The 26,815-nt window shown below is 42.0% G+C and overlaps 1 protein-coding gene across 1 annotated transcript in view; it reads left to right on the top strand.

The window, feature by feature from the left end:
- Positions 1-25,035, top strand: part of SMG1 (SMG1 nonsense mediated mRNA decay associated PI3K related kinase) — a 76,377-nt gene extending 51,342 nt beyond the window's left edge. Inside the window, exons 32-63 of the mRNA XM_075285540.1 lie at positions 38-182; positions 560-698; positions 1,399-1,629; positions 2,187-2,364; positions 2,566-2,727; positions 3,189-3,406; positions 3,489-3,643; positions 4,886-5,108; positions 5,562-5,808; positions 5,899-6,128; positions 7,317-7,565; positions 7,724-7,862; positions 7,949-8,058; positions 9,527-9,745; positions 9,851-10,041; positions 10,536-10,708; positions 11,293-11,572; positions 11,921-12,187; positions 12,276-12,510; positions 13,750-13,976; positions 15,041-15,191; positions 15,277-15,466; positions 16,533-17,002; positions 17,969-18,106; positions 18,474-18,626; positions 18,714-18,893; positions 20,158-20,385; positions 20,488-20,699; positions 20,788-20,894; positions 21,184-21,363; positions 21,838-21,944; positions 22,626-25,035. Of these exons, the coding sequence (XP_075141641.1) occupies positions 38-182; positions 560-698; positions 1,399-1,629; positions 2,187-2,364; positions 2,566-2,727; positions 3,189-3,406; positions 3,489-3,643; positions 4,886-5,108; positions 5,562-5,808; positions 5,899-6,128; positions 7,317-7,565; positions 7,724-7,862; positions 7,949-8,058; positions 9,527-9,745; positions 9,851-10,041; positions 10,536-10,708; positions 11,293-11,572; positions 11,921-12,187; positions 12,276-12,510; positions 13,750-13,976; positions 15,041-15,191; positions 15,277-15,466; positions 16,533-17,002; positions 17,969-18,106; positions 18,474-18,626; positions 18,714-18,893; positions 20,158-20,385; positions 20,488-20,699; positions 20,788-20,894; positions 21,184-21,363; positions 21,838-21,944; positions 22,626-22,703 (6,212 nt within the window). The 3' untranslated portion in view covers positions 22,704-25,035. The remainder of the gene's footprint in view (positions 1-37; positions 183-559; positions 699-1,398; positions 1,630-2,186; positions 2,365-2,565; positions 2,728-3,188; positions 3,407-3,488; positions 3,644-4,885; positions 5,109-5,561; positions 5,809-5,898; positions 6,129-7,316; positions 7,566-7,723; positions 7,863-7,948; positions 8,059-9,526; positions 9,746-9,850; positions 10,042-10,535; positions 10,709-11,292; positions 11,573-11,920; positions 12,188-12,275; positions 12,511-13,749; positions 13,977-15,040; positions 15,192-15,276; positions 15,467-16,532; positions 17,003-17,968; positions 18,107-18,473; positions 18,627-18,713; positions 18,894-20,157; positions 20,386-20,487; positions 20,700-20,787; positions 20,895-21,183; positions 21,364-21,837; positions 21,945-22,625) is intronic.
- Positions 25,036-26,815: the final 1,780 nt, after the last annotated feature.

The following is a 26,815-nucleotide window of genomic DNA, read 5'->3' as shown; positions in this document are numbered from 1 at the left end:
CTGTCTTTTATTGTTTTTATTTTTTTTTTTCTAACAGTGAACATTGGTGTTGGTGAGCCGGACTTCATCCTGGGCCAGCTTTATCATTTGTCCTCTGTGCAAGCTCCTGAAGTGGCCAAGTCTTGGGCAGCACTAGCTAGTTGGGCATACAGATGGGGAAGAAAGGTGGTGGACAATGCTAGGTAGGTAAAGGAGTCTTAAAGTGAACCTGTAAAATAACAAGCGCACTGCAATCTTCAGGCAGCTAAAACAGAAGGTCGAGCGTGACTGTGTGTGAACCCAGACTGAGAAGCTTGACTGTACAGATATATTTCTGTAAATTATTGCTATCTTCAAAGTTGACCTATATGTATAATACACTGCTCTATGTAATATTATAGCTACAGGTCTGTACTGGTAGCAAAATTCCAGAACATGTAGGTTATCTACTAATCTGAAGAATGTATTATTTGCTGAGTTGCCCCTTTTATAGAGTAGAATGAAACTGAAATATGATTCTCAACTTGAAAATTTGCTTGACGTTTCATGTAACATATTACTCCCCCTTTTATGTATTCAGCCAAGGTGAAGGAGTGAAGTTGTTACAGCGGGAGAAATTAGAGGTACAAAGTCTTTTACCAGATAATGTATCAGAAGAGGATAAAGAAAAGATCTATGGCATCTTGGGGCAAGCTATGTGCCGGCCCGCTGGCATTCAGGTATGTATTGTCATTGCTGTAAGTGATAGACAAAGGTTTGTTATGCTTAACAGGGCGCTATTGACTCCATATATTGTCCAAGATTTTATTCTCCATTTATCGTGCTGTAGTACTTCTAACATACAAGTCTATGGAAAGGTGGAATGAGATGGTTCCTGGAAGAGACACGCGCAACTGTTAAGCTTTGATACATTTAGTATAATTTGGGCATTACTATGTCTAGTAAGATACTAGACAATTGCTATCTCTTAGAAAGCCGTTCCTTCCCCCTATCAATAGGCTTCTATGTGTGAGGCTGGATATGTGTTCAAGTGTTCTAAAAGTGAAGGGAAGAAGGGGGAAAACTGCCTGATAAGTGGAGGAGAAAAACCTTCTTTAACAAAAAAAAAAATTCAACAAAGTTTCTTATATTCACCTGCGAAATTATGTCGGGTTTTTCTGTCCGCTTGAAAAGTCGGACATCTTTAGGAACGGACAGTTAAGGACAGGCATGGAGTGTAAACCAACGCACCCGATCGCCATTTAAATGAGTGAAAAATGTCATGGACACAGCTAGTGTCCGCTCCTAATGTCCGTGCAAGATTTTGAATGGACACTAGGAGCAGACACTACCTGTGGGACACTGACGGTAGTGTGAATGCCCCCTAACTTTCAACAAAACAATTTTAGCATTTCCATTTGTGTTTTATTTTCTCTTTAGGATGAGGATATGTCCCTTCAGATCACAGAGAATGAGGGCAATGATGAAAATGATACAGTTGATGTCATCTGGAGACAACTCTTAGCCAGTTGCCCCTGGCTAGCCGACCTGGATGAGACTGTCTCTGAGGGGCTTATCAAGCTGTGGCGTAAAGTTGTGGACAGGATCTTCAGTTTGTATAAATTGTCCTGCAGCGCTTACTTCACCTTCTTAAAGTTGAATGCTGGCCGGGTGAGTAAAAATTGTTCACTAAACGCTAGGGTGCTGGGTGTTTTACTTGAATAGGAGCAGAATCCTTTCCCGCCCTATCTTCAAGGGTTATGAATCTGGAACAGCAGATTGGTCTGGGGGTCTTGGTGTCTGACAGCCATTGATCGGATACTGATGACCTATCCTGAAAATAGATAATCTGAATAAAAAATGCTGTTAGGGGTGGAAAACTTTTTTTAAACACAAAAGCGTTTTTCCTGGCTGAAAGTGGTAATAATTAACCTATCATAAAGATGGGTCTTCAATATCAAATTGGTGGGGGCCTGAAACCTGATACCCTCCAGGTGATACAGAGAATGGTGCAGGAAGCAGAGTGTGTATCAACTCCTGAGAACAGCAGATCGCTGAGGGTCAGACTTCCATAGATTTTGATATTTATAACCTACTCTTAGGTCATCAGTGTTTTTAAACTTGAAGACCAAGCCCTTCTACCGGCTGGACTTGTGGAGTTCCATTCTGGTTTTGTATTTATATCCATAATGGTAAAATGTAATTTTTCTTTTGAACTGTTTGTATAGGTTTCACTTGATGAAGATGATCCCCGGGTGCATTTGAACAGCTCCTCTAAGCAGAGCACAGATGATGTCATTGTTATGGCGACCCTCCGACTGCTCAGACTGCTGGTAAAGCACGCGGGAGAACTTAGACAGTATTTGGAGCAAGGCCTGGAGACAACACCCACAGCTCCCTGGAGAGGTGACTTATTATTTTTATTTTTTTATTTTTTAAATACCATGTTTTTTTGTTCTTTAAAATACCATCAAAATGACTGAATCCTTCCTGTATTCCTCTTCTGTAGCCTGTGTCTCCCCCCGTGTCTAGTCTAGGTAGACTAGACTTTAATCCATGTTCTTTTGTCTTGCTAGTAGTGTTGACACCCGTGTTTTTATCTTGCAGGTATAATTCCTCAGCTTTTCTCACGGCTCAATCATCCTGAAGTATATGTTCGTCAAAGCATCTGCAATTTACTGTGCCGAGTAGCACACGACTCTCCACACCTCATTCTCTACCCAGCAATAGTGGGAAGCATCTCTTTGAGCAATGAATCTCAGTCTTCTGGTGAGTATTTGTAATAAAGTTCAGCCTTTACTGGGTTCATGTTACTAGAACAATGTTTTGAGATCTTTGGTCTTCCAAAACTATGGCTCTCCAGCTGCTGCAGAACAGCCTGAGAATAGGAGCAGCGCTTGTTTAGTGCCTTGTACCGTTCATGGTTTTATTCCTGCACAGCAGCATCCCAGCCACCCATTGTGCAGGGAACAGACCTGCAATTTCATGAAGCTTTACTCCAGCCATGTGATTGGGGGAATCGCTGTACAGCAAAAACTTAGAAGCGCTGCATTTCTTTCATTGTAAGGATTGATGGTCTCTGAGGTCAAAACAGATTATGCAGTTGCAGAAAAGTAACATATATTACATTATAGGAGGCATTGCATTGAATTTGTAGTGGTAATGTAGTATAAATGTGTATAAGTGTAATGGAGGGACAGTTGTTAATATTGATCTGTTTCTGAACACAGGGACCAAGCTGTCATCTGCCATTCCCACTCTACTGAGTAATATGCAGGATGATGAGCTGATGGTTGGTGAATGTGATGATGGGAGTCTTCCTGCTTCTCAAGAAAGCAACAGGGAAGAAATGAAGAATGGTCTCAATGAGGATCAAACTATGATGCAGGATTGTTACAGTAAAATTGTTGAAAAGTTATCTTCTGCCAGCCCCACCATGGTCTTACAGGTATGTGTATTTTTGGAATATACTTCAAAGTGTTCCACTTTGTATAGATTACCTATTTTTCAATTCTGATTTGTCTTCACAGGTTCAGATGTTGGTAGCAGAACTTCGAAGGGTCACGGTGCTTTGGGATGAGCTCTGGCTCGGTGTCTTGCTTCAACAACACATGTATGTGCTGCGACGTATTCAACAGTTGGAGGATGAGGTGAAGAGAGTGCAAAACAACAATACTCTTCGCAAGTATGTATATACGTGGATTATGAAGATGCATTTACGTTTAGGGAGTTTCATGGTAGACCACATGGGTAGTGTATGTGAGGAACGCTTGCATCAGATTTGCCTCGTGTTGAATCTTTGCAAGAGATGTACCAGATGTTTGACAATCTAGAATGTACTATGATTGTACATAGTAGCGATTCCTAAACTTTGAGGCCAGGACCCACATTTGGCCGACACTTTCATTTGGGAGCCCCATATATTGTTCTTGGCCCTGTTTTAAACATGCAACCTGCCTCTATTTTGCTTTTCAGCTGTACCCAGCTGATATTCTACTGTATTCTGCTGCTGTTAGGGTATGTTCACATGGCGGAAAATGGATTTCGCGTATGAACACACCGCGCAGCTAGCCGCAACGGAATGTTGATGTAGTGCATCGGCATCCCGTCGCGGCATTCCGCTCCGGATTCGGCCCAAATGAATGAGAGGGAGTGTCGCGCCGTGGAATCCACGGCAAGAAGGGTCATCTCGCTTCTTTTTTCTTCTACTAGCTACTGGAAAAAAGAAGCGAGCGACTCCCATTGAAGTCAATGGGAGCTGTTTTTGGCAGCGGATTTTGAGGCGGATTCCGTGTCAAAATCCGCTGCTAAAAAACTTTGAAAAAACCATTAGGCTTTTCAACTGTATTCTTCCTCTTCTGCTTTTTAACTGGATTTGGCCTCTGTTCTCTTCTTTTATCTGACCTCTATCTGTTTTTCAGCTTTATTCAGCCTCTATTCTGCTGTATTCTGTCTTTATTCTCTGTATTCTTGCTTTATTCACTTGTCTTACCTTATTCACTTCTCCTATGCTGGGACATAGCAGTTTGTTTCCACACTGCTCCTATTTGTAGTGCACTTTCTATCTGCAGCACAGTCTCCACCATTATGGTAGTTTCTCTGTGCAGGACACAAGCAGGTGGGCTGGGATGTGAGTTGACTTCCATCAGCAGGCGCTGACTCTTCTAATTGGTCAGCAGGGCAAGTACATGAGCTCACTGGCTTATGTCTTACTGGGCTATTGCTGTGGTTCCAGGGCAGCTGCAGATGGAGGTCCAAGTTGACCTAGTTTGTTCCTCAGTAGCCATATCTGAGCTTACAGCACTGCATATCAGTGGCTCACGATCCACTCTTTGGGAAAACGTCATCTATAGCAATGTAGATATTCCAAGCATGTATTTTTATGTATTAGAATTCTGAATCAGTTTTGTTTTTTTTTCCTCTTCAGAGAAGAAAAGATTGCTATTATGCGTGAGAAGCACACTGCACTGATGAAGCCCATAGTTTTTGCACTAGAACATGTCTGTAGCATCACGTCTGCACCTGCTGAAACACCCCATGAAACCTGGTTCCAGGACAACTATGGAGAAGCAATTGAAAACGCTCTGGAAAAACTTAGAAATCCATCCAATCCGGCAAATCCTGGTAATAGCTGGATGCCATTCAAACAGGTAAGTTATCCTATCTCCAGTGCACCCATCAAAGTGCATGGCAGCGGGTATTCGGCTGCCTTCAGCACGATGGCATTCACAGTGGGTTAAATCACCTCTTTTGTCAGGATCAGTGAGGATCTCGGCAGTCCGAATCCCCACAATCAGCAATTTATAGAAAGCAGCACAGTGGCTCCGTGGTTAGCATTGCAGTCTCGCAGCATTGGAGTCCTGGGTTTGAATCCTGCCAAGGATAACATCTGCAAGGAGTTTGTATGTTCTCCCTGTGTTTGTGTGGGTTCCTCCCACACTCAAAGACATGATGGGGGGGAAGAAAACAAACAAAAAAAATCTGCAATTTATAGGAGGATAAAGGATAATTATTTTCTGTGGCATAACTCTAAGTGTAATCTCCACTATAGAACCCTGCATCGTATATGCATAAAATTATTTGCTAATTTCTTACTTTTCTAGATCATGCTGAGCTTACAGCAAAGGGCACAGAAGCGAGCAAGCTACATACTAAGGCTTGAAGAAATCAGCCCTTGTTTAGCTTCCATGACTAATACAGAAATCGCCCTCCCCGGAGAAGTGTCGGATAGAGACACTATCACAATTCATAGTGTGGGCAGCACCATCACCATCCTGCCCACCAAAACAAAGCCCAAAAAGTTCATATTCCTTGGCTCTGATGGGAAAAATTACCCCTACCTCTTCAAAGGTAAGTCTTTTAGTTCACATTGCAAGCATGTTTTGCACTGCGGAATATTATTTCATCTGCAGATCTGACCTTTATTTCGTCTTGTTTAAGGTTTAGAAGATTTGCATCTGGATGAAAGAATTATGCAGTTTCTGTCCATTGTGAACACAATGTTTGCCACTATCAATGGTCAAGAGTCACCTCATTTCCGTGCCCGCCATTACTCTGTCACACCTCTTGGCACCCGGTCTGGTCTCATTCAGTGGGTAGATGGAGCCACTCCACTGTTTGGGCTTTATAAAAGATGGCAGCAGAGAGAGGCTGCATTGCAAGCACAAAAGGTATAAACAATACTATAATATTTTGTATTAGTTTTTGCAGTTTCTTAAAGGATGAAACTATAGTAAAAGTTTACCATTAAAGGGGTTGTCCTAGCTGTACTTGTAGCTTATGTAAATTGAAGACTTTATTTCATAAATATATAGCTTTAGAAATGCTGCTTTGTTTGCCTGCTATGTGAACTTATTCCTCCCATTGTTTATGCAGCGTTGCTATAACCATGGACCTGTATGATAGGACAAGTAATGTCTGTTTTCTCTCTATGTAAACACACAGATAACACTGAGTTCATTCTCTACAAACTTGTGCATATTATCTGATCAGCATAAGTATTGTAATACTTGCTCAGAAAGGGGGGGGGATACCGGAAGTGAGAAGAGACAACAGGCAGACTGCTGAAACAGTGAGATTGGAAAACCCCTTTAATTACTCTTACTATAGAAAATGATATGTTGTAACCTACAGGCTATGTCCACTTTCACAACTAAATTTTTATTTCTCAAATGCATCTATAAAGAAAATGAGGTGATCTCATAGTCATCACTAAGGATTAGCTAGCATTTTATATCTACATCTCTTGTGCTGACCTGTGCTATTTCATGGTAACAGGAGCTGGTGCAGGCTGATCCTGCCATCATTTACTATTGTCTGTTCCCTACATTTTTTCTCATATACTGAATATGTTAGGAAGAAGTAAGGAACAATTAAAAGTGCCATAAGACTGCTGGATCAGACTATACAAGGTTCGCAGCTGCATATAAACAATCCCAATGCCAAAAGTAATATCTCTGGAAATTATACAGGGTACTCAACACAAAATGCAAGCTTCTATGTTTTATAATGCCCAAGATCTCGTCGTTTGAATTGATCCCTCCCCCACTCTCATATCTTTTTTTTTTTTTTTTTTCTCCCACACAAGCCCATACAGTGATTAGCACAGCTCTTAATAGAGTATCAATGGAAAGAATAAATAATAATGCAGGATTTGACAGAGAAGGCAGTCAGTTATTATAAAATGTATTGACACACATGCTGCCAGAGAATCTAAAGTTGTCTGAAAGTTTAGTTCTGCTTCCTAACACTTAATACATGTTTGTGCTTCATCTGGAGCAATATTGTTTTAAGATCTTACTGTTATGTTGCGTATATTAATAAGCCAAGGGTTTGTTTGTGTTTATTTTTCTTGCTAGGCCCAAGATTCCTACCAAACGCCCCAGAATCCCGCTATGGTTCCCCGTCCCAGTGAGCTCTATTACAGTAAAATTGGTCCAGCGCTAAAAGCAGTGGGATTGAGTCTGGATGTGTCCCGCCGAGACTGGCCGATTAATGTGATGAAGTCTGTTCTTGAAGAATTAATGGAGTCCACACCGCCAAACCTTCTCGCCAAAGAGCTGTGGTGCTCATGTGCCACCCCTGATGAGTGGTGGAGAGTTACACAGGTACGGAGTAACATTTGCTGTCATCCATTATTTCTTTCTTTTGGGCAAATATTCATCACATAAAGGAGTGATAAAGCTAATGGGAAATCTGATCCACTGGCAAAATGGATTTTTAAGCGTTAATTTGTAATTCAGGTTTTTATTGTGTTTTTTTTCAGTCCTACGCAAGATCAACTGCAGTGATGTCAATGGTCGGTTACATCATAGGTCTTGGTGACAGGCACTTGGATAATGTGCTGATAGATATGACCAGTGGAGAGGTGGTGCACATAGATTACAACGTTTGCTTTGAAAAAGGTGAGTTGTTTCTATCTGCTTGTATAGACAGAGGTGCGATTGAACAAACAAGCCCAGGTTACAACATTTGCAACACTATTCTGTAGGTAAAAGCCTCCGTGTTCCTGAAAAAGTCCCTTTCCGGATGACTCAGAACATCCAGAGTGCCCTCGGTGTGACAGGAGTGGAGGGAGTTTTCCGACTGTCATGTGAACAGGTGACAAATCCAGTTTAACCTTTTCCTCTGTTCATAGACCTTACAACATCTTTTTTTTTTTTTCTTTTTTTTTTTTTTAATATATAATTCTCCATGATCACCTGGGCTGGGCATGGTATGTGTGTGTGTATGTCAATGCAAGATTTGTGTGACGTCATTTTTATTATATCTCCTTTTATAGTAGTGTTGAGAAGGAGACTATTCTGGTGCCCTGTAGCTGTTACATAAACTTTATTTAATTGCAAGTTTCTTAGCATGTTGTTTTGTTACACTTATTAAAGGGAATTCTATACCTTTAAAGGGGCTCTATCAGCAAAATTATGCTGTATGAGCCCCACATATGCGTGAATAGCCTTTAAAAAGGCTATTCAGGCACCGCTAATGTTATTTTAATAACCATAAAAACATATTTGTAAATTATACTTATCGTGCACACTGGACGGTCGTGCATTGTCCGACGTCATCTTCTGGCACGCCTTCCTCTTCTTTCGGCGATGCCCTCCGGTCCTGGTTCTTCCCCGGCTTCATCGCCCTTTTCTTCCGGCGGGATTGGTTCAAATCCGGCATGTGCGCAGTATCGCTTGCCTCAAGGATGCGAGCGTACTGCCATTGAAAAAATAAAAATAAAAAAATGGTGCCGGAGCGTGTGCAGTAGCCCTCTGGAGGGAGCAATACTGCGCATGCGCTGATTTGAACCAATCCCGCTAAAAGAGGATGATGAAGCCAGGACCGGAGGGCATCGCCGAAGAAGAGGAAGACGTGCCAGAAGATGACGTTGGACAGTGCACGACCGCCCAGCGTGCACGAGAAGTATAATTTACATATATGTTTTTATGGTTTTATTTTAAAACGGGAGGGGTTTAAAATAACATTAGCGGTGCCTGAATAGCCTTTTAAAAGGTTATTCAGGCATATGTGGGGCTGATACAGCATAATTTTGCTGATAGAGCCCCTTTAATGCATGTTTCATAATCATTACTTATCCACAGGATCGGTGATCAGTAACTGATCTGTGCAGTGAACGGCATGCGGAAGCAGCTTTGCTCCTATTCAAGTAATCCTAGGTTCACACCAGTGTCCGGTTTCCATTCTTCGGGTCAACTTGGGGACCCAAGAAAAACGTAAACCCAATCCGCTTAAAAAACCATTACCTGTAGACACCATAGTCTATAATTGCGTCTGCTGGGTTTCTGCCCAAAAAAATGTGGAGAGAAGTCCTGCTTTTTCTCTCTGCATTTTTATTTTATTTTTTTTTTCATGCAGAGTTGGGATTCCCGGAACGGATCCTGGGTACAGATGTGAACCTAGCCTAATAGGAGTGGACAAGGCTGCTTGAATAGGAACAGACTGCACATGCTTCCTATCCACTGCAGCAACGTCCGCATTAACCATTCATTAGAGGCCTATCCAGTCTCTCTTAACTCCATCATATCCTGTATCCCATCTAACTTCCTGTGCTGTAATACAGGTTCTCCATATAATGAGAAGAGGCAGGGAGACGTTGCTGACTTTACTTGAGGCATTTGTTTATGACCCTCTTGTGGACTGGACGGCTGGAGGAGAAGCTGGGTTCGCTGGTGCAGTCTATGGTGGAGGAGGTCAGCAGGCAGAAAATAAACAAAGCAAACGTGAGATGGAGCGAGAGATCACACAGAGTCTGTTTTCTTCCAGAGTGGCCGAGATTAAGGTACTGAGCAGCTTGCACATATTTCCCAAATGTGAATGGCGTTTCGGCTACCCCTCTGTTGTGACCTGGAATTGATGTGTATAATGGGCCTCTTATTTGTGACAGGTGAACTGGTTTAAGAACAAAGATGAAATGCTGAATGTCCTGCCTAAACTAGACAACAGCTTGGAGGAGTACCTGACTTTGCATGAAGAATTGTCAGAAGTGGAGAAGCTGCAAGTCAGACTTGTGGAAGAGATGACCTTTTTAGAAGGCGCTGAAGCGGCAGACCACCCTGCTCATACTCTGCAGCATAGGTTAGTGGTTGTCACGTGTGTTGTCCTTATGCATCCTTAAAAAAAATAAAAATATTCTTGCCTTGGACATTTTTGGCATTTGTACAGTAGACAGGTCCTTCCTCAGTCTGACACTTATGTAATGTTGTGTCCCTGATCCCTCTCCTGTCTTGTAAGATGGCAGCACATGCCCGTACCTAGCATGCTTGTTTAGCAGGTTATCCGCAGTGACCCATGGGATTTCACTCTGTCTGGCTGTGTCATTGGGCATGATGATGGTTGTGAACCTCTCTTCTGGAGATAGATGGGGGGTCCCAGGAGCAGAACCTCCCCCCTATCTGTCTGACACATCCTAGGAATATCCCATGAATATAAATGGTGGGAACAACTCTTTGATAGTGTAACTTTATCCGGTGTATGTGTATAAGGGTTTTTTATTTTTTCATTATATCCTTGTAATTTTTTTTCCCTTTAATTATAAGTAATTTATACATTGCTGTGAATTGCTTCTTCAGATATTCTGAACATACCCAACTCCAGACACAGCAGAGAGCCGTCCAGGAATCTATCCAAGTGAAGCTGAATGAATTTGAGCAGTGGATAACACAATATCAAGCAGCCTTCAGCAATTTAGAGGCAACAAAACTGGCAAGCTTGCTTCAAGAAATAAGCAGCCAAATGGACTTGGGTATTTAACAATTTATCTTGTTACCATCTGGGGAAAAAAAACTTGAATTAATGAACTGAATCTGTTACAGTATGTGTGAAGGTAGAATATTTCTTAGACGTTTGCTTATGAGAGGAGCTTCTCCTCTATCCAGAGGACAGGTGATAAATTGTAGATTGGGGGGGGGGGTCTGGCCACTGGGAACCCCACTGATCAAAAGAACATGCATGCCTTGCACTTTTCTCTTAATGGAGAGGTTGTCGCACAGGCCCAGTTGCAGAATTAAAATAGGGCAGTTAGACATGGCCTACTGCAAGCGCGGTATTTGGATCTCTGTCATTCCCATAGAAATGAATGAAGTGGCAGCTTACCTGTGACACCGCCATTCCATTCAGACATTGGTGAAAGTCACCCCCATTTTCATAATTTGCGGAGCTATTGGAATGCCACTGAGTTGCAACAAGTTACTTTGGTGGGCAAACCTGTGCAACTTTCAATATAATAACGTATATCTTTTGTTGGTCTTCAAATAGGTGTACACATCTAGTTTTGCCAGTTTTATATTTGATGTAAATTGGAAGCCTTGTATCCTTTTTCTTCCTTAGGTCCTCCTAGCTACGTGCCTGCTACAGCTTTCTTACAGAATGCCGGCCAGGCACACCTCATTACACAATGTGAACAGTATGAGGCGGAGATGGGCACTCTGCTGCAACAGCGGCGCTCTGTACTTCGCGGCTGCCTTGAACACCTCCACAACTATGCCACTGTTGCACTTTTGTACCCAAGATCAGTGTTTCAGAGACACAGAATGGAACAGTGGAAAACCTGGATGGAAGAATTGATATGCAGCATGACAATGGAGCACTGCCAGGAACTTTACAGGAAGTAAGTATTGGCATTAGGAACTGGCATGCTGCCTATCTTATGCATAGACTTAACTGGAGCAACAGTTGCAATCATTAAATGGGGGGTTACAGGACCCACCCAATGCTCATAATTGGGAGGGGATTTGATGGTGGAACCCCCAGAGATACCAAGGATAGGTAAGTTGGGATTTTAGGTATGTATTACTTTATTATATTATATATTATTTTAGGAGTGTATTGTGGAATATTGTCATGTAATAAACTGACAACAATGAACCTGATTTGTGTTGCATAAATTGACACAGATACTTCTGTATAATACAATACAATATAGCCATACTGAGATGTTGGTGTGTTTTTGTTTAAGTTATGAAATCCAGTATGCACCTCAGCCTTCTCAAGCTCAGTTCATTTCTGCCACGGAGCTGGCACTGCAGCGTCATTATGCGGATACTAATAATCGCCTTTTGAGACAAGTGGAACGGCTAAAACAGGAGGCAGTCACTGTACCAGTGTGTGAGGACCAACTCAAAGAAATCGAGCGTTGCATCAAAGTTTTCCTGCATGAAAATGGTGATGAGGGCTCATTGAGTCTTGCCAGTGTTGTCATCTCTGCCCTTTGTACTTTAACAAGGTATAAGTCTTGCTGTAGCTGTTTGCCCTTACTATACATTGCATTCCTGTGTTGACACAACTTAGTTGTTTTGTTGTACATTTGACAGGCGCAATTTAATGATGGAAGGTGCCGCCTCTAGTGCAGGAGAACAGCTGGTGGATCTCACATCTCGGGATGGAGCCTGGTTTTTAGAGGAGCTCTGCAGCATGAGTGGCAATGTCACATGTCTTGTACAGTTACTCAAACAGTGCAAGCTTATTCCTCAAGATTTGGATATACCAAACCCTCTGGAGGCATCTGAAGCTGTGCACCTAGCTAATGCAGTGTATACCTCCCTTCAGGTAAGTGCGAAATCTATAATGTTTGTTACATGGACCCGCTTTAGTTACATACGGTGATGAATGTTGTAAGTGAAGAAAAAATTTATGTAAAATTATACATTCTTATACAGACAGAACTGCAGCATAAAGTTTTACATATTGAAAGTCAAAGTTCACCTTCAGCTACTGCTTATATTTTATTTTTTATTCCTACCAGTATTTCCCTGTATGTACTTTACTGCTTCAATTGCTTTCCTTATGGGTGGAAATGAATTCCCAATAAATGCAGACGGCACTTTCTCTAGTTAGAGTACACTTGTTTCATGGTCTTTTGCTCTTAACAGTTTCTTTAAGAAGCACTCCAGCAAAACAGTGGAGAACATGTATGGAACAGTCCCAGGGGTGAGCCTGCTCCTTTCGCCGCCCGAGGCTAACTGCAGAAAGCCGCCCCCCCCCCCCCCTCGCCAGGAGGAGGGGACGGATCGGGGGCGTGGTCGGGTGGACCGGGGGCGTGGCCGAGTGAAGGGGGCGGGGCTTAGCCCCGTTCGCCGGCAGAGAGTAGGCCCGGAGACTGCCTGCTCTCTGCCTGAGCGTGAGGGGAGGCTGCTGGAGCAGCGCTGCTCCAGCAGCCTCCCCAATCCACCGCTCGGTGATAAGCCAGTCCAGGACAGCTTGTCCTGGACTGGCTTAGGTTAGCAAAAATGCCGCCCTCCCTGAGGCCCTGGCATAGTGCCGCCTGAAGCACTCGCTTCAGGTCGCCTCATAGGAGGTGCGGCACTGAACAGTCCATCATACAGGAGGTCAGGGATCTATGCAGTAACTGCTACACATTGTATTTGGTCAGAGTGAGTCTTCTTACTGGTAAAGACAAGGATACAGACAGGAATAAGTCAATGGGTAATACTGGATAGATACCTAGTAATGAGAAAAGAGAACTCGCCAGACTTCTTTAAACACTCCTATCCATTGGATAGGCAATACAGATCACTGCGTGGAATACTCCTTAAGGCCCCACATTGCAAAAGCACAGCTTTTTTTTGTTGCATTTTTTGAGCCTAAGCCAGGAATGGTTACAAAAGGAATGGGAAATATCTCGTAAGTTCTTTATACTTCTACCTTCTGCTCTCTCAAAATACCCCAGCAAAATCTGCAACATAAAAAGCTGTGTTTCCTCAACGGTGGGCCTTAGCCTTAAGCAGGACTGAATAAGTATTAAATGCCTGACCTATTCCTTGCTGAACGTCTGTTTTTCTTTTAAAGGAACTGAACTCCAACTTCTGTCAGATCATTTTCCCTGAAGCTTTGAGATGCCTTATGAAAGGTGAACAGACATTGGAGGCCATGCTGCAAGAACTGGACACCCTGATAGAGCAAACAACAGATGGGACTCCACTGCAGGTTTTGGTTGATTCTCTGCAGACTTATTTAAGGAATGCGGCCATGGGGCTGGAAGATGAGGCAAATGCTCACTACATTGATGTTGCAAGGTATTAGTAGTTGTGATATAAAATGGGATGTAGTATACTGTATTCTGAATGGCTTTCTGGTATGATGGATGAGCAATGGGCTATAAGGAGTAGTGTGAACCCTCCCTTGCTATTCAGCCTCCTCTAGTTTTACTTTATTTTCCTGCATGCTCTCTGTAATGGGGAGTTCATACTACCATTACTAATGTTTCTGATGATTCTGTGTCCATTCCCATGGACGCTAATCAGTCTGTGATAGCTAATAACCGTTGCAGTCATCCCATGACAGCAACAGACATTAGTAACGGTAGTGTGAAATGTTTAGAAAGTTGTCTACATAACACAGATTGGGAGAAAATAACCCTGCAGTTTGTGTCAGCCTGTGTGAGATTTGTGGTGTGAGAGGTGAGGGGAAGCAGGACACGACATCTGATTGTTTACAGATTGCAGAACTACAGATTACAACTGCAGAACTGGGGAACTCGCTTTGAATACAGCCGGGTCTTTTAATGCCTTCCATATATTACCATCCCTGTCTTTCCAATTTCTGTATATACAGCTATGGAAGCCGCCATGTTGCGGCTTCACTTCCAGTCCCGCAGTCACATAACTGCTGGAGCCGGAAACTGAATGAGCTATTGGGTCCTGCAGGATCCAGATTGGCTTTGGAGTACAGCATAGGAGACAGCATTCCTCCTGTAACTTAGGGCTAATGTATTAGGCTGCATGCACACGGAGTTATGCTGAGCTTGTAAAAAATACTCATTCACAGCCGTACACGCAAGCGCAGCGGACGGCTCCCGAACACTTCCCATTCACTTCAATGGGAGCGCTCGTAACGTAAAAAAAAAAAAAAAGTGAATGGTCTGAGCTGCAATACTGAGCACATCTGCTGTACGGTGCTGTGCTTGGTAAGTGCTGAAGGGGATGCAGTGCTTTCCTGAACATTGCTGATTGTCTGGCGGGCCTGTGTGTCTGACTCTTGCCGATCCCTCATCATTACCTATTGTAAGATTGTCATCACTTTTGTAGCTTGCAAAACCCAGATCTCTGTTTACCATTAAAATGTCTTGTTTTTTTTCTAGGTTACTTCATTCTCAGTATGGAGACCTTATTCAGCCAAGAAATGGATCTGTTGAAGAAACTCCAAAAATGTCAGCTGGTCAGATGCTCTTGGTGGCTTTCGATGGGATGTTTGCTCAAGTTGAAACTGCATTTGGCATACTACTTGAGAAGGTAGAAGAGTTTATATGGATGCGCCACTGTATGATGGTCTTGTGAAATCTCACAAATGCTGAATTGTATTTAATTTTATTTTTAGTTGAAACAAATGGAGATTCCACCTGCTTGGAGAAAAGTGGACATCATCCGTGAAGCACGCAGTACCCAAGTGAACTTTTTTGAAGATGAAGAACTGAGACGTGTTTTGGATGAGATATTTTTCCTAAAAAGGCTTCAAACCATAAGGGAATTCTTCAGACTTTGTGGGGTTTTCTCTCAAACCTTGTCTGGTAAGTAAAGCTCTGGTGTGTCTCTAGATAAGGCCTTAACCTTGTTTCCTGTGCTCTTACTGCATCTGGGTAAATGACTGGATGTCCCCTTTTAAAGTTTATTTTTCTAGGTGCAGTTTCAGCAAATGTTTCTGTAACGAAAAGTTGTACAATTTTCGAATATAATTTCTGTATCAGTTCCTTGTGGTTTTCTAGATCTCTGCTTGCTGTCATTACTTCAATGGATGACAAATCAGTCCATAGTCATGTGATGGACACACTGGTGCACAGCTCAGTACAATATAGATCAGATCACTGTGCTGAGCACCGGTGTGTCCATCATATGACCATCCACTGGCTGTAAACTATGAGTGACATCAACCAGAGTTCTAGAAAACTGAAAGGCATTAATACTGAAAGCATATTGGAAAATTCTAACTTTTCATTATACTAGCAATAACATTTATTTGTTGACACTGCATGGATCATTTTATTATTAAACCAACCTTCTACCTGCTCTATTCTCTGTGTATTTAAGGAGCTGCTATGAAGACCAGCTTTTGTGGACCTGTCACACCTCTGTGTATTGAGCTTTAAACCTATTGACTTTGAGGCTTTATCTTAATATTGTCACATATCAGTTGTCCACAGGGTACATGATAAATGTCTGGTGGCTTAGTTGAACACAGTGAACGGCTCCTATATCCCCTAACTCGAATGGAGCATTGTTCAAGCATGTGCACTGCTGCCCTCTATTATGTCTGTGGGACTGCTCAACATGGCCAAGTACATAGCTCAGCTATCTCTGGCAGTCCCATAGAGTGCACAAGCACACTTGTTGGACTGCTGCCCCATTGAGAAAGGGGACATGGGATCCTGTTGTGATTGATGGTAGCCCAAGCAATTAAGCCCCCACCAATCACACGTACCTAGTGGATAACAAGATAGGCTGTAAGTTGGAATCTTTTGGAACGATCTGTACATCTGAATACACTGAAGCATGCACTTGCATCATTTTACTATATATTTTTCTTTAATGGCACGTTTTTACTTTTTTTGTTCTTTCTCCTTCCTCCTTTCTCATTAGGGAAATGCCCAGTAGATGATCAGACACCTGTAAATGGACCTGTGCAGCTAGTCAATGTTAAAACAATGTATAGAAATTCTTCTCTGAGTGAGGAGCAGATGGCCAAACCCATCAAGTCATTTACTGCGGACTTTGTGCGGCAGCTCTTAATCGGCCTCCCTACACAGGCTCTCGGACTGACCCTGTGCAGCTACATCAGTGCGTTGGGTGTCGACATTATTGCCCAAGTAGAAGCCAAAGACTTCGGGGCTGAAAGCAAAGTCTCTGTTGATGATCTCTGTAAAAAGGCAGTGGAGCACAACATCCAGATCTCACGATTCTCACAACTTGTGATGAACAGAGCTACCGTCTTAGCCAGCTCTTATGACACTGCATGGAAGAAACAAGACTTGGTCCGCCGACTAGAAACCAACATCGCTTCCTGCAAAACAAGCATGCAACGTCTACAGCTACACATTGCAATGTTTCAGGTAGTAATAAACCCAAGGATAGCATTTGTGATATGTAACATAAAATGCTCATTTTTCATAAAGCAAATGTCTTAATACTGAAATTCTTACGGTTTTGCCACACACTATACAATGTGTGCATGCATAGTAGCAGCAGCAAAAAGATGAGGGGGATGGTATCAAACTTCATTTTACAAAGATTAATAGAAATATCCCTGCTCAAACACTGGAAAATCCTCATGTGGTCGTCTTCGTGCGACTTGAAATTTCAATGATGGGTTTGTAACATTACTAAATAACTGCAAGGGTAAGCTTATGTTGCATTTGCTAGTTTCTAGGACTTATATGGAGTGCCAACATTTCAGCAGCTTTAGAGACTTTGTCAGTTGCTGTTTCTTATAGGACTCAATATCCAAGTTCCTTATCAGTATGTCTTTGAAGTCTCGGAGGAAACCGGAGTACCCCAAGTCAATCCATACAAAATTCTTGCAGATATTGTCCTAAGTCTAGTTCTACAATGCAATATTGCAAAACATTTAAAGGTGATTTATCATAAACAGCCAGTTACTCCCAATTCACAGGATAGGTGAGAAAGGTGTGATGTATTCCAATGGTTGGAATGGTCTCCCATATGAATAGAGTGGCAGCCTGCATGTCTGTCCAGCAGCCAATTCATTTCTGTGGTAGATTTCCGATCATACATTCTACCATTATTGTAATGTGCGTTCACTATGTAAATAGTGATTTATGCCGCTGATGAAGCAGTTTCTAGCTCATAACTAACGTTTTGCTCTGTAAATGATTGCAAGAGAAGTTTCCAACACAGATAATCTTATGGATCTGCTTCTTCTCAATGATATCCGTCTGTTCTCCTGTATTTCTGCATCCAAAATAAACTCCATGTCTGTTCTGTAATAGCTATCATGAATATTTATCCATTGACATGTGAATGAGATGGAACTTCACTTCTGTTGTCTTCCTTTTCAGTGGCAACATGAGGATCTACTGATCAGCCGTCCACAGACTCCATCTGTTACACCACCTCCACGCTCTGCCATCTTAACAAGCATGAAGAAGAAACTTCATACACTTGGGCAGATTGATTCTTCCATTGCAGCAGCCCAGGTATATAGTTTTTTGTTTTTTTTTTCCTAACTTCATTTGACTTTTCTTTTATGGCTATTTTGGGTATCATAGACCATAAAGGAACAACTGTTGGGCATCTGTTTGATATCCTAAATTACAGGGGACGGCCCCGATTATCAACTTGGCAGTCTCTACATGGAGAAACATATTCCCCTTGTCACGAGGGTACAAGACACTGGCAGAGGTGTTCTGCCAACAGCTATCTTAAATGTACATCCACTTTGTTAGCCCCATACCTTATATATTTTATATATAAAATGTGTTTTGTTTTGGGGGGGTTTTTGTAAAAAAAATTGTGGACTCTTTCTAGATTGTAGTATACATGTTTTTTTAAATCTTTGCACAGGAGAAACTAGCCGCTTTAGAAGCCAGCATTGAACAACGACTAAAGTGGGCAGGAGGAGCAAATCCTGCTTTGGCGCCAGTCCTTCAAGATTTTGAGGCAACGATAACAGAGCGAAGAAATTTTGTGTTGAAGGAAAACCAACGAACAAGCCAGGTAGTCTTTTTTTTTTTTCCTAAAGATTTAACAGGCAACCTGGTTACAGAAAAGCCATCTTTATCCTCTCGGCTTGTTTTTTTGCAGGTGACTTTCCTGTGCAGCACCATCATACACTTTGAAAGCCTGCGTACACGGACAGCAGAGACCCTGAGTTTGGACACCAGCTTATTTGAGCTCATTAAACGTTGTCAGCAGATGTGCTCATTCGCCTCTCAGTTCAACAGCTCAGTCTCTGAGCTCGAGCTGCGACTTTTAAAACGCGTGGTAAGTTTGTTTTTTTCTTTATTGATGTGCCTGTTATTGAATTTTGGGAAGTGGTGAGCCCATGGCTGTCACCTTGCATTTTCAATCAGAAACTGGGACAACTGTGTTAGTGCTCCTAACTAGAGATGAGTGAGTAGAGAAATATTCGAAAATTCGATTCGAGTAGGTCTCAATATTCCACTATTCGTTTGAATATCGAATCCCATTATAGTCTTTGGGGAAAAGATGCTCGTTTCAGGGAAACCAAAATTCGACCAATTGGAGTCATCAAGTCCACAATGACACCTCAGGAAATGATGCCAACACCTGGAATGCAACTGGGACAGCAGAGGATGCATACCTGGGGACATCTAACACGTCCAAGTCCCAGGATTATTATTATTGCTGCTGCTGATTTAGCCAGCCAATGACTGTATGCGTTTTTGTTTTTTTTTCCTGATTCCTACGTTGTCCTAGTTCCTGTCCCACCTCCCCTGCATAGTTATTTGTTAAAAAAAAAAAAAAAAAGCAGGAAGGTGGGAGGGGAATCAAATTTTTACTGCGTTTACCACGTGGTATTCGACAGAGTATGAGTATTTCGAATACCGTAGTACTCGATCGAATACTACTCTCTCATGTCTACTCCTAACCTCCACTGTTACACTATGAAAAGTATGGCGAGTGAGCTTTATAGGACATCAATTCAGAAAAGCTGAATAACACCTTAAATGTTAACCATTTCACTGCTGAAGACCACAGGGGAGTATGACATTATTTCCTTTACTGTCTTACACCACTGTAAGACAACACATACTAAGGGTCCATTCACACGGAGGAAAATGGTGAGGAATTTGGTGTGGCATTTCAACACTGAAAAAAAAAAAAAAAAAGCCTCCCAGCGCTGAAATTCCACACCAAATTCCTCATCATTTTCCTTTGTGTGAATGGACCCTAAGTCTTTAACTGTTCTAGACTGAGGGTTTGTGATATTAACCCATTTACTCTCTTACACCGACAGGTATTGTGTGTGTCCTAGACCACCAGGGATGCTGACCACATCCTTCTTTGTGTTAGTTCTGGAGGGTGGTTGATACTTTTTGTTTGGAGGCTATGTGAGCCTGTGTATTTGGGTACTTTATATGTAATTATTGGGGCACCTTGCATTAATAATTATAATGAATGTAGTTCTGCCTGACTTAGAGGGATTAGCTCCTGATCTACTACCCTGCTCATTGTCAGCATCAATAATATCTAACGGACTGACTTGTTAATCTATTCTTTTCAGGGAGCCTCCAATGAGAACACTATTGGGAGCGCAGAATGGCTGGTGTCTGCCCACAAACAGCTGAGCCATGATATGGCAAACCAGAGAAATCTGCAGAGTGAAAAAGAGCAACAGGTTGAAACTGTGTGTGAAACCATCCAAAATCTCGTGGACTGCATCAAGACTGTGCTCACAGGTCACAACAGACAGCTAGGAGATGTTAAACACCTTTTGAAAGCCATGGCAAAGGTAACATTTGCACTTAACATATATTATGTGTATGTCTCAGGTGTTTGTAGCTGACGTGGTTTTCTTTCTTGCATTGCAAATGTAATAATTTCATGTATTTAGGATGAAGAAGCGGCTTTAGCTGATGGTGAAGATGTGCCCTATGAGAGCAGCGTGCGACAGTTTTTGTGTGAGTACAAGTCCTGGCAGGATAACATCCAGACTGTCCTGTTCACAATAGTTCAGGCTCTGGGCCAAGTGCGCAACCAGGAACATATAGAAATGCTGCAGGAGATTACGCCAACTCTGAAGGAGCTTAAGGCGCAAAGTCAGAGGTAAGAGTTCCTGCTAATTGTTAAGGCTGTTTAGATTTCACTTGGCACTCTGTATCAACATTGCTGTATCCTACTCCTTTTATCTTAGCATCTATGACAACTTGGTGGGGTTTGCATCACCTTTGGTAACAGATACTGCGAACGAATGTGCCAGTCCGATCTCCGCCTCAACGTATCTGCCCAGCTTTGCTGCAGGTAATCTCATCACTCCTGGTCTTTAGTTTTATACTTCATTGCACTTTTTGTTAGTTGTGCATTTTAATGCATATAGGCTTTTATTTTGTATAGCTTCCTGTCTTGTAGCTAGATTTGAGACCGAAGGTAGGAATATAGAGCTAGTGTAACAGTAGAATAAGTTCAGGAATCAACATGATCTATAGAATGTATTCAGTATCACAAAGCAGATGTTTCAGCATTGTGCATGTCTAAGTTCTTCATATTTATAAGACAAATGCATTCATTCTTTGTATTTGTATTCTTAAAGCTGTTCGTAGCAACACTCTCCAGAAGACCCAGCCAGAGGGCATGTCTCAGAATGCAAAAAAGCCAGTTCAGAAGAACTTGGCCCCATCTGCAGACACCCCACCCAGCACCGTTCCAGGGCCGGTGAAGTGCGTTGTTTCGAGTCCTAAAAAGGCAGTGCGGGATCCAAAAACTGGAAAAGGTACATGCTGTTCTCCCATACTAAGTCTACACTCTCGCCTATCCCTGGCACTCTGTTCAGTCCCAGTCCCCTTTCCCTCACGCACCTCATACTTTACCAGTGACCTCTGAGGCCAGTGATTGGACTTCTCCGCTTCTGGCAAAGGAGGAAACGGGGACCCAGGACTAAATAACATAGTGCTGGGAATGGATTTTGTGAAAACACAGGCAGCACATACTTGCTTGTCAAACTCCTGGCAGCCTTCAAGGATTTGTCAGCGAATTAAAAGAAATGGTAGCAGCTAATGTACGGTCGATAACACATCAATGTTTTATTAATTTTAATTTCAGACTAACTTTTTAAAATACAAATCCTTTTCAATATCTCCTTGTACTGGGTCAGTCATTGTACACACCTCACAGTATAAAGGACCAAACAAATCTGCCTATAGGATACATTTCATTTTAACACTAATCCGTTCTTCCCCTTTCTTAGCTGTGCAAGAACGTAATTCTTATGCGGTGAGTGTGTGGAAACGTGTGAAAGCCAAGCTGGAGGGAAGAGACGTGGATCCTAACAGGAGGATGTCTGTTGCCGAGCAGGTAATTATGGAAATTTTTGGACAATATAGTCGGGAATTTTCTCTCTCTGTCAGGTCTGAGCTTGCATTTAGCTTGTGCCTTGGGGAAGAAAAGGTGTTTCTGCTTTTTTAGATGTGAGGATGTCTATTGAAGTTTGTAGAGAGCATAAAAATCCGTATGAGTATATGCATGATGATATTGCACACTTGGCTATTTTATGACTTCCCATAGACAGTGGCAGAGTTATTGGTCCTTTCCTCCCTTTAGATCTGTCAGGCTGATTTAGAACACTAAGCACGCATTGCATAAGGATCTGTGGCTGCTTTAGTTTCCTAATAACCCTGCTGTAATGCTGCCTGCACCTGTATGCTTGCCTAGAAATGAATATCATCAGATGCCTCTCTGGTGCTCTCGCCGAAGGACGCCGGGGAAATATACCTCGGCTTCACTGCACATGTACCTGAAGTGTGCATGCACAGTGAAGCCAAGGTGTACTTTCACAGACTTCACCAAACCATTGCGCAGATGCCTGGAGTAGATGGAACAGAAGTATGAACTAGCGTTTACAATACCACAAAATAAGGTTTTCTTACTTTATGCAATTGCTAATCCAGTAATATAGATACTGTAGTAAATGCTTTGAGACTTTTCATGGCATAGGTTATGCTTTTCTGACTCGCTCATCCATTTTTCTACTTTTAGGTGGACTTTGTGATTAAGGAGGCAACAAACCTAGATAACCTGGCTCAGCTGTATGAAGGTTGGACAGCTTGGGTGTGAGAAAGAAGACTGCAAACAAGCCTGGTTCAGCACAGTCCGAAATCCACCAGAATCAATCAAGTCTCAGGCATCCACTGCCGCGCCAAGGCCGGTGGCGATGTATACTGGGGGCTTAATCTAGGAAATCCTGGTGCAGTGGGAAAAGGAATCCCACAGGAACGCTGCACCCAGAGAAATGTTAAACATCAATGGTCAGCAATCCCCAGGGCACAGAGTATAACGCTCACCGTCTGGTAAACGTGATTGTCTTTCTGCTACGGAAGATCTGACAGATATGTCTGACAAAAAAATGGCTGCAGAAAGAAATTGGGATCCTCCAGACAGCATGGTGACCTAGAACTCTCTTCCATGTGACCCTGTCAACAATTGAGGAAACGCTAAACCCTGTTCGTAAAGGGGGGAAAACTGGGGCCATCAAGGATTTGCTGTGAAGAAGATGCTGTCAGTTTCTTGGGTTACTCTTGTTGCTCGGCAACATTGCTGGTTGAGTTGACCAGTTTAGCACAGAAGAGGCTAGGAGATGAAGCATGGCCTTTAATTAAAGAACCTCGCTGAAAAAAAGCAGCCAAAGAACAGAATTGTGAAGTTAGGTGGACTTCTGAGAAGAAGAAAAAGCCTTGTTCTCCATTCTTTTCTTCCTCTAAATTCTCGTAGTTTAGGAAGACTTGTTCATTTTCAGCTCTCGTACTTCTCACACAGTAGTCCGCTTTATTCTATGTACGTACGTTAGTTGGGCAGATATCAGATTAAAAAACTACTTGGAGCTTTGTACACCATTCATATAGATGATTCCCTACAGTTACGTCTAGTGCCCACCTACTGATGGGATCAGCGCTGTGAAGTGTGAAAGCGCAACGGGTTCTTCTGCTCATAAAAAAAACCTCCATGTTCTAGTTCTTTGCAGCTCATGTCATCATTATTATTTTTCTTTCCATTTTATATTTTTCGTGTTTTTTTCCCCCTTTAGTTCTCTTGTACGCTGTTGCTGACAGTCATACAATAAAGTGTTCTGGTGGAGGTAGACTGCAGTGGTGGTTAATTCACAATTTAGAGAGTTTTCTTCTTACACCTCTGGTTTTAAGGCCTCCATATTTTGAGTTTTTAATGTTTTTTTTTTTTCCTTCTGATCCTAGTATGCGTGAATTGAGATTTCTTGCCAAATTAGCACAATTTCCACATTCGCGTTCATTCGGTTGAAGCCTCCAGCTCATGCACAGTTTTGCGTTTCTCATGTTTGTTTGTTTTTCCTTTATCTATGAAGACACTTGGACACGCAGGTTTTCCTAAACTGCAGGATGTTTAGAAAAAAAAAATTCTAGAAATTTCAGTTTTTCCAGTATTTTCTTTTGTTTTCACCTCTTGGTAAGATTTGTAGGACGCTTGGCCATAAAAGCAGCTATAAATTGTACTATCCTTCAGATAGCTAGTTATGTCATAGATAGTGGGGATTTTGTTGTAAGTCTTGATAAATGATTTTAGAACTAAGATTCTAGAACTTTCCTTTTGTTTTTTTCATTTTGTTTCCTGATCCTAATCTAACCATATACAAATGGAAATCGAATAGCCGTTGTATTTTTGTATATGTATGTGATCTGTTAACGTGGTACGTTCCCTTAAAGGAAGTTCCAGTGTTAAAAGCCAATCGATCTTCAATCTGATGATATTGGATGTTATATTATAAGAGCACATATTCTGTCTATGTAGGTAAAATCTCGATTCAACCAGCAGCTGCCATTATACCGTCTACTACGTTACCAGCAATATTTCACAACATTCGCTTCGCTGACGCCCAGGAGGACTGCACCACGCGCTGTGTTTCAGTCCTCACGGGCCAGTACATTTGATCAATTTAAGAATTTTTTTAATATATTTTCTTCCCCATCCAAAACCAAAAGTATTAACAGAATTTAATGTATGCAGTTAGTATACCTGTCAGTTTGTAGGAATGGCAGCTGGCTAAGAGTATAGAAATGCTGAGAAATGCATGCCATTTTTTTTGTACCAGCAGACATTACTGTAATGGTGACGGTAAGACTGTGTGTGTGAAGGAATGACAATATTTTTCTGGCCACTTTTACTATTGTTAACAAACCTCCTCGTGAGATGTAGATAAAGTGAGGAAAGTCTGCGTTCCATTTAATTTCCTGAGAAATGTTAACATTTAATGCACTTCACGGGCACCTGTAATATTACATTTCTGCTTTCAAATACAAAGGTCTACGAAGAATCGGAATCTTAATTGTTTCAATAAAATGATATACTTCCTATTATACTGTACTTGTTTTTGATAACTGGATGGCGTTCAGTCCTAAAATAAAAATGCTTTGCTTTACTTATGTGGAGTACAATGTTCTGGCGTCTGGATTCTCATACGTCTAATGTTTGAGGATCTCTATTAGGGGGTGTTTACATGGATAGATGGGAAGGTGTTGTGGGGTAGCTTTTGCACCCAAATCAGCAGCAGATTCTGCTTCACATTTTTTTGCAATGGGAGGCAGAGATTGCAGTAGGACACTGAAGACAGCTCCAGCTCCATCTTGCCTCAGATGCGTGAGACCATCCCACTTATTAGTCCCATTCATCTGGGCCTAATAAAGGAGGCGGTGGCTGGAAAATTAAGGGTAATTGTCCTTCATTTTCCGCCCTGTAGATGACACTTACTAATACAGTATAAGGCTGAGATCACACATGCAGTTTTCTTTGCCATAATCAGGAGTGGATTCAACAGTAATGGGAAATATAAGAGCTTTTATTCTTCTCCTTTCTGCTTGACTCTTTTTGCTGCAGTATTTTTATTTTTTTTAATATAAGGCTATAAAACTGCATATGTGTTTCTAACCCTGATCAATCTGAGGTGGTGGTCTGCTCACCCTATTTTACGCAATTCTTATTTTAATAGGGTTTTGCCATTACCTGCACTTCTGGGGACAAGTGTCAGATTGTGGAGTGGACCAGGGATAGGGCATCCTAGAGTCCCCTTGCATCCTTCCTTGCATGAACAATCTGTGGTTATGTGATTGCCACTCCACAAACCCTGGTCATGCAAGTACATGGGTGCTTATTCACAGGAGGGTGACTTTCAGGCCCCTGTTCTCTGATCACTAGGGATCTCATTGGTCGGACCTCCAGCGATCTTGCACTTATCTCCTATCCAAAGGATGGGAGATAAGCGACTAGTGGAAAAAACCCTTTAAATAGAATGGATGGGGCACAGCCTGTTTTACATGCCCCATCACATTCACTTCTGTTAATTGGGTTTCCAAAAATGGTATTTGAGGGGTATGTTGGAATACTAAATCTACATCGGTTTTGTCAAGGAATAGACTGCCACTGAAGGTTACTGCAGGTCACTGGATTACTATCAAACCAGCAATGTGTGGAGGTGGTGAGAGTAACCCCTAACACTTCCCACCCAAACAATATTAAATTGCTGACTTTTTTTTTCTTTAGGATAGGTCACCAATATAAGTCCCAGAAACCACTTAATTTATATTAATAATATATAATGTGTTTTACTACTTGAAAATTCCAAAAAAAAAAAAAAAGCCTAAACATCACCTTCTTGCATGAATTTTCGTGGTGGTATTATTGTGCACTGCTCATGTTTCCCACCCGCCCTATAGTGAACTTCATTAAGAAGACCTAAGAAGATTACGTCTGACTAGGTCAGTGATAATTTTCCCAGGTTTTGCATACTCTAAACTGCTGAAACAAGAAAACCTCCCGGTCTAGTTCTATAGCTTGTATTGATGCCACACATACGGTAGGTACGGTGCTGTTGAAGGAAAGTTTGACTAGTATAACGCTGCACCCTCTCATGTGCGGGGGTTGCAAGAGTCATCCTAATAAAAAGCCATCTATATTGTGATCCTAGGACTCTTCTGTAATCTTATTGCTGTTGCAGAACCACAGCAATTGGCTAATTCCCAAGGGATGCCTTTCAGAAAGTATTGTTATAATGGCAAAAACTGCAGCACTGTAGACTATATAGTCCTGACTTTGGTCACAGAGAACCTGGCTGTAAGGAGATTCTTGAGCACATGTTCTTTCCTTACATGTTTCTCCTTTATGTTTGCCATCCTCCTGCTTGGTTTAATATTAATCGAAACAAC

The sequence above is a fragment of the Leptodactylus fuscus genome, chromosome 8 (genome assembly GCF_031893055.1).
Source record: "Leptodactylus fuscus isolate aLepFus1 chromosome 8, aLepFus1.hap2, whole genome shotgun sequence".
Classification (NCBI taxonomy): domain Eukaryota; kingdom Metazoa; phylum Chordata; class Amphibia; order Anura; family Leptodactylidae; genus Leptodactylus; species Leptodactylus fuscus.
The sequence above is the reverse complement of the archived record's forward strand: the minus strand, read 5'-3'. Positions and strand labels throughout refer to the sequence as shown.